This window comes from Lagenorhynchus albirostris, chromosome 15 (genome assembly GCF_949774975.1).
Source record: "Lagenorhynchus albirostris chromosome 15, mLagAlb1.1, whole genome shotgun sequence".
NCBI lineage: Eukaryota > Metazoa > Chordata > Mammalia > Artiodactyla > Delphinidae > Lagenorhynchus > Lagenorhynchus albirostris.
In genome coordinates this window covers 51,914,840-51,928,313 of record NC_083109.1, presented here as the reverse complement: position 1 = coordinate 51,928,313, position 13,474 = coordinate 51,914,840, and the positions used below count along the sequence as shown (strand labels likewise).

The 13,474-nt window shown below is 52.9% G+C and overlaps 1 protein-coding gene and 2 non-coding genes across 3 annotated transcripts; 1 reads left to right on the top strand and 2 right to left on the bottom strand.

Moving 5' to 3' along the window:
- Positions 1 to 3,878: 3,878 nt before the first annotated feature.
- TRNAR-CCU (transfer RNA arginine (anticodon CCU)) lies at positions 3,879 to 3,951 on the bottom strand. The gene has a single exon. It is a non-coding gene; the product is annotated as a tRNA-Arg (tRNA).
- Positions 3,952 to 4,283: 332 nt separating this feature from the next.
- On the top strand, positions 4,284 to 5,265 carry LOC132505937 (mediator of RNA polymerase II transcription subunit 10-like). Its single transcript, XM_060124262.1, has one exon. The coding sequence runs from the start codon at positions 4,318 to 4,320 to the stop codon at positions 4,723 to 4,725; it is 408 nt and encodes a 135-aa protein (XP_059980245.1). The 5' UTR covers positions 4,284 to 4,317; the 3' UTR covers positions 4,726 to 5,265.
- A 1,579-nt stretch (positions 5,266 to 6,844) lies between these two features.
- TRNAR-CCG (transfer RNA arginine (anticodon CCG)) lies at positions 6,845 to 6,917 on the bottom strand. The gene has a single exon. It is a non-coding gene; the product is annotated as a tRNA-Arg (tRNA).
- Positions 6,918 to 13,474: the final 6,557 nt, after the last annotated feature.

Here is a 13,474-nt window from a genome sequence, read left to right as displayed (position 1 = left end):
ACCCTCTCCAGGTGGTAGAAGTTAACTGTAGATTGCCCAAAAGCACCTATGTAGACCCCAGACCGGTTGGAACCAGAAGGTTGATGATGTTGACTCCCAATTACCTCACCACCAACCAATCAGAAGAATGTCCATGAGCTGATCACACACCCCCACAACCCCCATTCCTCACCTTGTCTTTAAAAACCTTTCCCTGAAAGCCATCTGGGGAGTTTAGGCCTTTTGAACGCTAGCTTACTGGGCTCCTTGCGCGATGCCTGCAATAAACGCTGCACTTTCCTTCACCACCACCCGGTGTCAGTAGATTGGCTTTATTGCACAAAGCTGAGCAGACCCAAGTTTGGTTCGGTAACATTCTCATTCTTAGAGTCTGTTTCCAACTATTTTAGGACAAGTTTCCAGGGATTTTTGTGTAATCAGTTCATGAAGGGAACACTCTGAGGAGGCATCTGTAAGGAAGCGGGGGAAGCAGGATAGACCCGTGGGCCAGTATTTAAACTTTTATCCCTCAGCTTCAAACTCACCCTGTAGACCCCGCTTAGTGACACAGTAAGTCCTCTACATACGAACGAGTTCCATTCCGAGAGCACGTTCATAAGTCCAATTTGTTCCTAAGTCCAACAAAGTTAGCCTAGGTACCCAACTAATACAATCGGCTATGTAGTACTGTACTGTAATAGGTTTATAATACTTTTCGCACAAATAATACATAAAAAACACAAAATGAAAACATTTTTAATCTTACAGTACAGTACCTTGAAAAGTACAGTAGTACCAGCTACATCATTGCTGTTTTTATGCTTGCTTCCGGACATCCTGGGCTTGAAATAAAGACACTGTACTACTGTCCTCTATACAGTACTGTACAGTAAAGTACACAAAAGCATAACCACTTGTATAGGATGCACGCATGTGACAATATACGCCAGACACGTGAACTAACTTACGTGATTAGACATGCGAACACACATTCGCATCTTTGAAAGTACGCAACTTGAAGGTTCGTATGTGGGGGACTGACTGTACTGCGCTTTGCCAGAGGATCTGTGTCATATTTTGCCGATAGGAGACACTCGAGAGGCTGAAAGGCTGGCGGAGGAAGAAGGGACTCTACTTCCTGTTTGCTTCCCGTTCCCACTGCCACCCACCCCACCCAGCCTCACTTTTTTATTCCTGCAATAGTTCTTTCCAGAAATGGCAGCTGAATCCAGTTTGTTTTCCCAGCGCTCACAGAACCACCCTCATCATGGCTCATGAGAGACACCTGCGCAAGCTGACGGAGGCCCCCCCCCCTCAGGCGTTTGGGGATGCCAGTCCCAGGGGACCCTCCTCTGAGCTCAGTCAGCTGAGCTGCTCCTCTTTTCCAGAGATTGGTGTTTTTTTTTGTTTTTATTTTTGCGTTACACGGGCCCCTCACCGTTGTGGCCTCTCCTGTTGCAGAGCACAGGCTCCGGACGCGCAGGCTCAGCGGCCATGGCTCACGGGCCCAGCCGCTCCGTGGCATGTGGGATCTTCCCGGACCGGGGCACAAACCTGTGTCCCCTGCAACGGCAGGCGGACTCTCAACCACTGAGCCACCAGGGAAGCCCCAGAGATTGGTTTTTAAGCTCCACAATTTCTCTCCAAGCTTCTAACTTTTAATAATCCCAACCTCTTCCCGTGGTCCTCCAGCCCCATGGGTGGTAGCTGCTTTCTCACGGTTCCCTTCTGCCTTCTCAACTGCCTCCTTAACAATGCTTTTTACATAGTTACCAGTTTTCATTAGTCTTACAATAACAAATAGGTTTTCTTACCCTCCCCCAGCTTTATTGAGGTATAATTGACAAATAAAAATGATATATATTGAAGGTGTATAACGTGAGGATTTGATATATCTATACCTCGTGAAATGATTACTACAATCAAGCTAATTAACACATTCATCACTTCACAAAGTTACCTTCTGTGTGTGCGTGTGTGTGTTGAGAATACTTAAGATCTACTCATGGCAATTTGAAGTTAACAATACGGTATTATTAACTATAATCACCATACTGTACATTAGATCCCCACAACTTATTCGTCTTATAATTAAAAGCTTGTATCCTTGTACCAACCTCTCCCCATTACCCCCACTCGCCAACGGATGGGTTTTTTGACTGCTGCGTGGACCCTGGTTTGGTAATGAATTTGGGCTTGAGCTCCTTGCCAGTGGGAAATGGGATACTGGTGACTCGTGGCATGCAAGGGCATTGTTATCAAGCCGCCTATCACCTGGTTGATTATGATGAAGTGCCGACTGAAACAAGTGCCCTGGGAGACCACTTGGCTGCTGCACTTGACTCTTATGGCAGTAAAGGTGACTACAAGGACTGTGGCATGGAAAGGATTCTCCTGGGTGCATCCGTTTGCTTAAAGAAAGAAAATGACAAGATCAGGCCTTTAAATTTTCAGCCTAAGTCATGTTCAGAGATCCAGGGACGTTTTCTGGCAGCCGTAAAATAATCGTATAGCTGCAGGGCTGACATTGCTGAAAATCAAACACATAACTGAATGAAGTATGTTGTGGAATGACAATGTAAGTTGAGTTCATAGACTTGGGAGATCTTCCATGTGGAAGAAACGGCATTGATTATGAAGGAGTGGAGCTGAAGCCTGGGGACATCTAGGTAGGCTCAGACCTAGTTGAGAATCTTGAACCCCTGAGTCATTTGGAGCCTCCCTTGCCAGTGAAAGCAGCCTGTCCTCTGATATCTGAGAAGAGTAGCCTTCCTGTGTTTGAATATCCTATAATAATCTCACCTGGAGCATGGCAGGTGAGACACGGGATGACGGTTCTCCTCAAAGCCCACACCAGCCAGCCTTGTTACCCCCTAACACTGGTTGCCCTATAAACTACAATCAGATCAGCACGCTGTAGGAGAAGGACAAAGGCTGGCCTGGGAGGAAATCATTCATATGCCAAAAGAATTGCAAATTTTGTTCATTTATGCCAGCAGAGAACTAGGGAATGTGCGTGGGAATGGACCCAAGGATGTTAGAATAAGGAGGATGGGATTTTTGCAACTGGTGACGTTATTTCTCTGGGTGCACTTCCCAGCAAGCCTGTATCTAATGTGTTATCTTGTGCAGCTGAATGTGGCTCTGCCAGTTTTCTTAGTCGGTTGGCTAAGCATGGAACTCAATGGTGGCCTATGTTTAAGGAGATTAAGATTCAAGAATGTTCCTGGCATCATGTAGAGAAAGGAATCCAAAGACTCTGTGAGACAGAAATGCTGGAACAGGTCTATCATACACGAAAAGCACACCCACCACCCCACTGAGAGGGCCCCAGGGACATTCCCTTCAACAAGGCATTGAGAAACGTTGGTGAGGGAAGCACCAGCAGCCTTGGATAGCTCTGTGGTCGCTGTTCTCTGCAGGCCACATGTGATGGTGGGAGATGCTGCATTGAGATGAGGTCCCTGGTTTGAGTAGGGATGATGGGACCTCAGGTGCTTGGGAAAGCAGAAGTAAGGCCAGAGCTGGAGGAACAGAAGAGTCCCATCCATGGTTTTTAAAAATAAAAGAGAACTATGTGTATATATGACAAAGCCTCAGCGGCCACCTCCTCTTTGGGCATGTGGTAAAGGAGGCTTCTGATTTTACTCCACCACGTCCTGCAGTTTGGGAGATTTTTACCTTGAGGATGAAGGCATGGATTAAAAAGAGAGAAAACTTTATTATGGGCAAAATCTGAAAACGTGCACATCTTTATCAGAAAAGTAAACCTTGTCCAACTTCGCTATAGGGTGGCATCTAGCTAAACCCCAGGGCCACTTAATTTCCCACTAGGGTAAGTAGACAGCTAGCTTCATTTCATTTTTCCTCTGGCAGAAAGTTTAAAATACTACCTCCCGTACCCCGGGTGGGACTCGAACCCACAATCCCTGGCTTAGGAGGCCAATGCCTTATCCATTAGGCCACCGGGGCTCATGAGAAACGTTTTACAACAGTCCTAAACCAGTCTTTCTGTCACCTCCCCGTGGTTCCTGCACATTACGCACAGCCTCCCGGCTCCAGCTCGGCGGGTCCTTGGTCCCCTTGACGTCCGTATTCGGCGGGTGCATCCTCTTAGAGCCCGCCGGTTCCCGAGCATCCTGGGGCTCGGGAGAGATCGCGCACGCGCGGATGGAGCTGAGGTACGATCCTCGCTTAGGATGTAGGAAGTCTGCGGATCAAGTCCCGGAGGAGCCCTTTCCCCATCTTTTTAGGAGAATCCGAGTCCTGGGATAATTAACATCAAGAAGGCGTTCGAGGGGGCAGGAGCGCGCCCGCGGAGGTGCGGACGGCCGGGCCATGGCCGAGAAGTTCGACCACCTGGAGGAGCACCTGGAGAAGTTCGTGGAGAACATCCGGCAGCTCGGCATCATCGTCAGCGACTTCCAGCCCAGCAGCCAGGCCGGGCTCAACCAGAAGCTGAATTTTATTGTTACTGGCTTACAGGATATCGATAAGTGCAGACAGCAACTTCATGGTATTACTGTCCCTTTAGAAGTTTTTGAATACATAGATCAAGGTCGAAATCCCCAACTCTATAACAAAGAGTGCCTGGAGAGGGCTCTGGCTAAAAATGAACAAGTTAAAGGCAAGATTGACACAATGAAGAAATTTAAAAGCCTGTTGATTAAAGAACTTTCTAAAGTATTTCCTGAGGACATGGCTAAGTACCGGAGCATCCGGGGGGAAGACCATCCTCCTTCCTAACTCCCTCCTCCGTCTGTCTGAAGATCCTCCTAGCCCTGCACAAGTGGCCGTGACCTTCAGGCAGCCTTGACTGAGCGGCACCAACGCTGTTTCCTGGGCCCATCCTCCCGCCACCTTGTCCTCGTCGTTGGCCTCTGGGGACGGCAGGGCCTGGAGGGCGTACGGGGCTGTGCCACCAGCTGCCCCTTCTCCCTGACGTGCTCTGTTTGGTCCTCTAGCTCTCAGGGGACTGGTGATCACACAACTTTGAGTGCGATGTGTATGATTCTCCATGGCCAAATAGTCTTGGAAATATTAAATATGATAGGTAAAGTAAAAGTTTAAAAAAATTATACCTAATAGTTTTCTTTTAATATACTTTCTGTTCTTTTTTTTTCTTTCTTTTATGGTGTCAAAGAAAGCTAAACAAAAAAACAAAAGGAAAACTTGGTTTAATATAAGTACTTTAAATTCGTTTTGTATTTTATATTTTTAAGTATAGTGCATAAAGAATGTGTTCAATGGAACTGTGTTTCCATAGATTTCAGTTAGTCTAATATAATAAAGTCTTTAAGTACTTAAAAAAAAAAAAGAAGGTGTTCGTTATGCAAAATGTGGGAGCAGAAGGGAGAGAGGCAACAGCCGGGAGCTTGGGAAAAGTGTCGGTCCCTATCTTCATCCTCCTCCCTACATTGCCCCTTAGACCAAAAGTGTTTTCTGGTTCCAAGTCTGTGCAGTTTTTAGCAGAGCCCAATGGCCTTAGGTCTTTGTCCTAAGGATGCTCTGTAATGGCTCTGTGTCTGCCCGGCCAGCTCAGTTGGTAGAGCGTGAAACTAGTATCAGAGGACCCAGCGTTTACTTTCCCACCAGAAGATGGGTATTCTTTGCCATCTCTAAAGTATTTGTCTTACTGTGGCTACCAGAGGTGGGGTGGAGGGAGGCGTGGGGGGAATTAGATGAAGGTAGTCAAAAGGTACAAACTTCCAGTTATAAGTAAGTACTAGAGGTGTAGTATTCAACGTGATAAAGAGAATTAACATTGCTGTACGTTATAAGAAGAGTTAATCCTAAGAGTTAAGACAGAAAATCCTATGAGTTCTCATCACAGGTTGATGAATGGTCACTAAACCTGTGATAAGCATTTCATGATGTATGTAAGTCAAATCATTATGCTGTACACCTTAAACTTATACAGTGCTGTATGTCAATTATATCTCAATAAAAGTAGGGAAAATAATAAAAATGTTTATCTTAATGAAGTTTGTCTTTTTATTTATAAGCCCTTAGTAAACCACTGAGACATCACAAAAACGATAAAGGAGATGGTGACACTCCTCATGACTCCAAGGTCACCTGCGCCCACTGTAGGGGTACACGCTCAGCTGCCATTCCCCCAGCGTTTTCCCTGGTGGGAGGAGGGCCCATCACTTTGGTCATTCCGCTTAGCCAGAATCCCTTGGTAAGAACTCGGTTCCGCAGGTAGAGTCGTTTTTTCCAGGTAAAATGATGACTCAATCCTGGGCATATTCTTTACATTTAAATTTTTAAAAAAACATTCACACTAATCATTTAAGGGTATACTCTCACTGCAAGAAATCGAAATAATCTATTAATTTCTTTTCACATTTTTTATTGTGGTAAAATATACGCTTAAGGTTAAATTTGCCATTTTAACCATTTTTAACTGTACAATTTACTGGCATCAGTTACATTTACAATATTGTGCAAGCATCATTACTATCTATTTCCAAAACTTCTTCATCACAATAATCTATTATATTTTTAAATGCCCCTGTCCACTGACCCCTTGGGGATGACCTATCCATGCAAAAATTCAACCCCTCATCTGTCACAGTTCTCGTCGTCTGAACTATATTCATGCAGCCAGTCCCGTGTGGGCTCCCGGCACTCACGGCCGGTGGACTTCAGAGTCAGCATTCCGTCTGGATCTGAGCACTATAGGTCCTCACAGCGCCCTCGGGGCCTCCCAGGCGTCCCGAGCTACGCAGCTGCAGGTGCAGGGCTACGTCCGAGGGGTGGACATAGCCCGAGGATCCTAGGCCCGCGTAGGGAGCAGTCTGGAGAGAGGGAAAAGTGTGTGTTTGTTTTTTACCCGGAGTAGAAAAAGCAATCTCCGCAACGACCACGAAGGGACTCGAACCCTCAATCTTCTGATCCGGAATCAGACGCCTTATCCATTAGGCCACGCGGCCTTGCCGCTATTTCTGTTGCAGCTTTTCTCATAAAGCTTTCTCAGGCGCCTGTTCAATATGCCCTAATACGCATGCTCACACTGGCAAGGAGCCCCGCCCCTCGGGCTCGGTGTGAGCGGGGCTCCAAGCTGTACAACTGAGCGCTACTGAGCACAGCCCAAGTGAGGGTTCGAGCCTGGGTGAGGCTGCCCAAGCCCCTCCTGTCCCGAGAGGCTCCTGATCTCTTCTCCCACGTGCCCCCGGCCCGCAGTGGGTCAGGAGTTGCCCTCTGCTCCCCCAGCCCCTTTGCTTCCCCTATCACAGCACTGCTAAACCTGCCATGCTCTGTTCCAGTCTTATGGCCCCAGAATGGACTCTGACTGCTGTATAGGCAGAGGCCCTGTCCGTGGCCCCAGCGTGGTGTGCAGGTGGGGTGCGCGTGCTGGGAGGATGGTGTGGACCCCGCGCTGCCCTTTCCCAGGACATCCAGCTCAGCCTAGCCCATGTTGAGTTTCTTAGAGCCGGAGGCTGCCCTGGCGCCTCCCCTGCTCCCCCTCCTCACCCGGTGGGCCCAGCCTCTGAAGTGCCAGGCACTCTGCATACATTATCTCACTTAGTGTCACAGCTCCCTGCGTGCAGGCGCTATTCACGTGTACAGCGATCATCATGTTTATTCCATGGCGGCTGAGCCTCCCGTGCTATCGCGCTGCTTTTAGATGAGGAAACCGAGGAGCGGATGGGGTCAGGGATGGCGTTGGTGTGTGGCCACCCACAGTCAGCATCCCCTTGGTAGCCGCGGGCTCAGTCAGGCCTGCAGGCAGAGCCAGCACCTCAACGAGCTGCGGATCTCCAGACAGGCCTTGCGGTGCTCATCACAGTCGGGACCCAGCACGTCTAGCTTGCACACCTGCTAATTGACCTGTGCCGACCACACCCAGCCTGTGCCCAGGACTGCCAGGTCCCCCAGCGCCCAGCCTGGCATCCAGTGTATTGTAAGGCCTAAAGTTTCAAGTGTTGCCTTCACATCTTTGGGTCTCACAGGCCCCGTTGGTTTCCCCTGCTCTTGTCAGCTGTACCCCCCGACCCAGCAGGGAAGGCCCCCCCATCCCGCTAGTTCCCCCACCAGCCAGATCAGCCACACTCCACCCCAGTTCCCTGCCAGCCTGTGAAATTATTCAAACTAGTACCCCACCCCGTTACTACAAAGTCTGCATCTACAACCCCTGCTGGTTCCCTGTGCTCCCCAGGGAAACACTGAGTGGCCGGAATGGCCTGAGGTGTCCTCCTCCCCCAGCTGTGAGTATATGTGGTTAATAACTGCTGTCCGTCTCACTGTCCAGGGCCGGGTGTTGTGTGTTCAACCATCTCATACTATTGAGGGCGGGGTATCCCTCCCTCTGCAATGGGGTGAATAGGAGGTGACCAGAACACCAGGGCTGAGAAGAAGGATGAATCCAGCTCCTTTCCCCAGGAGACCCCCCCACCCCCAACTCACCTCAGTCATCAGCTCCAGGAGGTCTTCCCTGGGGTCAGCTCTGAGGACCTCCACCAGCATCTGGATAAAGTCTCAGCCCTTCTCATCCTGAAAGGCTGCACAGCCCAGGCCAGGGGACCAGGGCCAGAGTGTCAGACTCAGGCCCCTGCCAGCTGCCTTCCAATCCCCAGGGGCCTATTGTTGGTGGAAGTGGGGGCAAGCACACAGGACCCCAGCAGTCAGGCAAGACAATGGGGCAGGGAGCAGGAACTTCTCGCTTCCGGATCAAGTTGTTGCTCAATGTTTGTGCAGTGAATATACAATGGATTCAATATCGAAGAAACATTTACTGTGAACCTACTATGTGCCAGGCACTGGCCAGGGCCCTGAGGCAGACAGAACTGTCCTGCCCTCATGGAACTTACAGCCTAGAGGAAAGGATGTAGGTATAGTGCTTAGCAGAGCCAGCCTTCAATATGTGCTCACCATCGTTACTATTATCATAAATAATATACATGGAAGGAAGACAGCTTAACTGCGACGAGGCTGGTACCCCTGCACCCCAACAGCCAAGCGCCAGATGCCCCTAAAGCCACTTCAGATCTCTGGCCAGGAGGCTAGGCCCTGTGTAATGGGCTTTGTGGAGACCCATCCCCTTACCTTCAGTGGCTGCATAGACCATCAAGATGTCTGCTTGGTTAGGGCTCCCTGGAGTGGGGCCCCTGGAGAAGCTGCCTGCAAGAGGGACCAATGCCTTTTACCCAGCGTCCTGGGACTCCACCAGCCCCAAGGGTCTCCTCCAGTCTTGCTCAAGGGCACACAGGGCAGTAGAAAGAGTGCAGAGCAGGAAAGCCAGATCAAGTTTCAAATCTCAGCCCTGCTGCTTCTTACCAGCTGTGTGACCTCGGAAAAGCTATTTCACCTTCACTTGTTTCAGGCTCAAGTAGGGGAAGAAACTCTCCATTTTCAAAGGCCTTTGCCATTTAAGGTTTTCCTTCCCATCTTCTTGGCGAAGAGAGGAAGGAGGTGGCAGCAGGATCCCAGCTCAGAGCCCTGGAAGTGCTCTCCAGACAGCTCCCCCCATCAGCCTCGCCCAAGCCCAGGCTCCCTGAGGTAGGTAGACCCACCTTGCACATCAGCATAGATGTGGAGGACATCGGCCGGCCGGGGAGGGGGTGGCTGGTGGTGCCTGCAGCCAGCACCACAACCAGGGGAGAGTGTGCGTCCCACACCAGTGTGCGTCCCTGTGCCCTGGGGAAGGAGGGAACAGTCACGTCCTTTCACTCAGGAGACACCTGGGGGTGCTTCCAGGGCTCTAGCCCCCAGAGCTCCTGGGCAGGCTGCCAGGCTGGAAACATTCAGAGCACCGAATGACAGATGCTGAGGGTGAAGTGCTCAAGTTCATGGACATGACCCCTAGGAGAGGCTGGGAGAGGGGGTGGGGAAAGGTCAGGGCTCACTCAGGCTTCTTGGAGGAGGTGGACAGCAAGTCCTGGGAGGCTGAGGGCTGGGTGAGGAGAGCCAGGGCTGCAGGAGGCTGGCTGGAGGGAAGGACCCGGCCAAGCCTCCAGGGCGGGCTCCAGGCCCTGCTCACCCCACGGCAAGCCTGAAGCAGGAAGATCTTGGGGCAGCCCCACAGGGCCCTACAGCAACTCAGCTCCTGCACCAGCGCCTCTGGCTGCACCTCTTACCTATCAGTACCCAGTAGCTGCCCCTGAGGCCCCCCGTGGGCCATCAGGGCCACAAGGGCACAGCTCACAGGGCCCCTGCAGGCATCCAGCCACTCCCAGAAATGGACCATCTCCTCCTGGAAAGTCTGGGGGTGGGGATGAGATCAGGCCTGGGCCACAGTCACGGCCTCCCTAGCATCTGGTGGCCCTCTCTCTGGGTGGTTTCTCTAACCCGCTGCCACACTACCTCCCACCTCCTTCCAGCCTCAGGCCCAGGGAGCAAGTCCTTTTACTTTCTTTTTTTAAAAATTAAAAAAAAAATTTTCTGGCGGTGCCGTGTGGCATGTAGGATCGTAGTTCCCCGACCAGGTATCAAACCTGTGCCACCTGTATTAGCAGGCAGATTCTTAACCACTGGACCACCAGGGAAGTCCCACAAGTTCTTTTTCTAACCCTCTGGTTGCATGGCCTCATTGAAGTGACGTGGGTCCAGCCTCCTGCAGCTGGTTCTCTGGCCCCCCTGGAGAAGCTGCACCAAAAAGTTAAGAGCTGTGAGGGGAGGGCAGTGAGCTGACAGGTGTCTGGGAAGGAACCTGAGACCCTCCCAGGAAAAGCCTGAGGGTCCAGCCAGGGCCTTGAGCAGGGGAGAGGAGAAATGGCCAGTGTGGGGGGCTTCAGGGTCCCTGGAGACTGTGCTTCCAGAGTCAGGGAAGTGGGTTCTGGATGCGTGCAGCAGGGAGGTTGGAGGCTAAACTTGGGGGTGCACTTCCTGCCCACGATTGGTAAGAGGCTAAGGAGAGAGTGCCCAGGGTCCTGGTGGGGGGTGCCTTCCTCAGAGCACCACCAGAAGTTCTGGGCTTCCCCTCACCTGGGCTGTAGGGTCTGTCTTCAGGGTGGTCTCGAAGCCCAGGGCCTGGCACAGGTCCCCAGTGCCTCCACATCGGGCTGGGCCCCAGGCCGGTCCTGGGTCATGGCCAGGAGGAGGGCGGCCCTGGCCCCAGACAGGTCACACTGAGCGCTGGGGCTGGGTTTTGGCTACAGACAGGATTAAGGTGGATTCAAAGTGGTCTGAGGACCTCCCAGCTCCTCGCCTCCCTGCCTCAGGTTTCCCGAGCCTCTCTCCCAGTCGAAACTGTTGCCACAGAAAAGCAAACATGTATTAAAAAATAAAATAAACCAAGATAAATGTCAAAAAAAAAGAAACTGCTGCCACATGGTTGGACCCCAGCCCTGTCCCGCTCATCTCGAGCCCCCAGAGCTCCACGTCCCCTAGGCACAGTGCCCCCCCTCAAGGAGCTCCCAAAGACTGGGCAGTAGGTAGCCTCTGAGGACTCTTCAGCTGTCCAGCAGAAGACCTGGTGGGGGTTAGGGCCGGAGGACTCCTCAGGCAGCCGCTCCGTGCGGGTGCAGTTATGGGGGAGCAGGACCCTGGCTCCAGGGAACAGCTTGGCCAGGCTCCTGGCTACCACAGTCTCTTTGGTAAGGACTAGTTTGGTGCAGGTGGCGGCGTGTTAGAGACCCTAACCAGACCCTAACCCTGCCAGACACTAACCCTGCCAGAATGGAGGGAGGAGGAGACAGACAAAAGAAAGGGAGGGCCCAAGGGGGGTCTTAGTTCAGGCTGAATCACAGGATTCCCAGGACATGGATGGCCTCAGGTAGACACTGGCTGCACCATTAGCCATGCTGTTCCCCGGGGTCCAGGGATCAGCGTGCACAGAGATGGGGCGCTCCCAGAGCGGGTCAGGGCCTGTCTGGGAAGGCTCGCAGGGTGGGCACTGCCTGGGGAGGCCGGGGAGAACTGTGGAGCAGAGCTGGGGCCCATTCTCACCTCCAGTGACCACCCAACTGCCCACTGAGACCTTTGGGCCTCGGGACCAGACCTGAATCATCCCCAACCCTGGACCCCAGGGACCCACAGTCTGACGAGACAGTCACTGCCAGGTAAGTGTGAACAGGGGTGGATGGGAATACAAGTGTCAACCCAGGGATTGTAAGGGGCATGGTTGACGCCTGGAAGGGTCTGTGTGAGGCTAGGTCGAGAGGGAGGGATGCCAAGCAGAGGGAGCAGCTTGGGCAAAGGCACGGAGCTGAGAAGATACTGCAACGTGTGGGGGACCCTGAGTGGGTTGTGAAGACGGGCGTGGGTGGGGGTGGGAGGCGAGGCTTTGAAGCTGACACCCATTGCAGGCAACACGGCCTTATGTTGTGGAATGAATGAATGGGTGGAGGTAATGGGTTCAGGACAACACAGCAGAGCCACAGCCCCCCTCCTGGACGCCCCTTCTGGGCCTTCACCTGGTCAGCAGCTGCAGCAGCGACCAGTGAAGACGACGGCCACAGAGCTCGCCCAGGCCAGTGAGGAACGCTCCAGGCTTGGGGGTAGCTGGGTGGGGAAGCAGCACACAGGCCTGGAGGGAGGGTCTCAGCCCTCCTGCCCACCCCCCAGACCCGCTTTGCCCTGCCCCGCAACTGGGGGTCCCTGGCCAGCCCACTCACCCCCGCGGGGAAGTGGAGAGCAGCAGGAAGACTTGGGGCAGCCCCACCAGCCTCACAGCGGCTCAGCTCCTGGACAGCTGCTGCGGCTGCCTCAGCTGCTCACTGGGGGCCACCAAGGCCAGTAGAGCACAGCCCACAGGGCCCCCGTGGGCATCCAGCTGCTCCCGGAACCTAACCAGTTCCCCATGGAAACCCTAGGGCAAGAGCAAGTGCTGGGCCTGAGTCCAGGGAGGCCCCAGGTGGGACTGGGGGCGGAGGTGGGAAGAGGCAGGCGAGGGCTCACCTGGACCAAGGCCTCCCACCTCTTGCAGCTCTCAAAGCCCAGCGTCCAGAACACACCCTCCAGGACAGCGAGTGTAGAGGCTGACACCTCAGGACTGCTGAGTGACAGGGTCACCCTTGGACCCTGCCCACTGTACTTACCTTGGGGAGGCAAGGCCAGAGTCGGGCCAGGGTAGGGCTCAGCTGGGAGCCAGCTGGGCTGGGTCAGGGCGTGCCTCCGACTACCTTTCTTCCCAGGCTGTCCCGAGCATCTGCCATCTGCGAGGCCACCTGCAGGGTCCCAGACACCAGGAAAGCCATGGGGCTATGTGGGGGTTTCCTCCGAGCACAGAGTTCACCTCCCGGGCCCAGTGCCAATGCTCTTGGTCCCAACCCTTGGCCTCTCCCTGAGTCCCATCCTATCAGCTCTGTTTATGAGCTGAGCTGGACCCTGTCCCCTGCCCTGGAACCCTGCGTTCTGGGCCCTACGACCCCAGGCCCTGCTCTGTTCCCTGGCTCCAGCGGGCTGCTTCCTGGCTGGCACTAACACGCCCCCACCTGCACCAGGAGCCTGTATCCAATCCTATTCTTAGCTCCTGGCCCACCTGCTACCTGATCTCGTTACACCCCAGTGTCTCCCTTCTGAGCCAGCCACCAGCACCAAAAAAATCTGT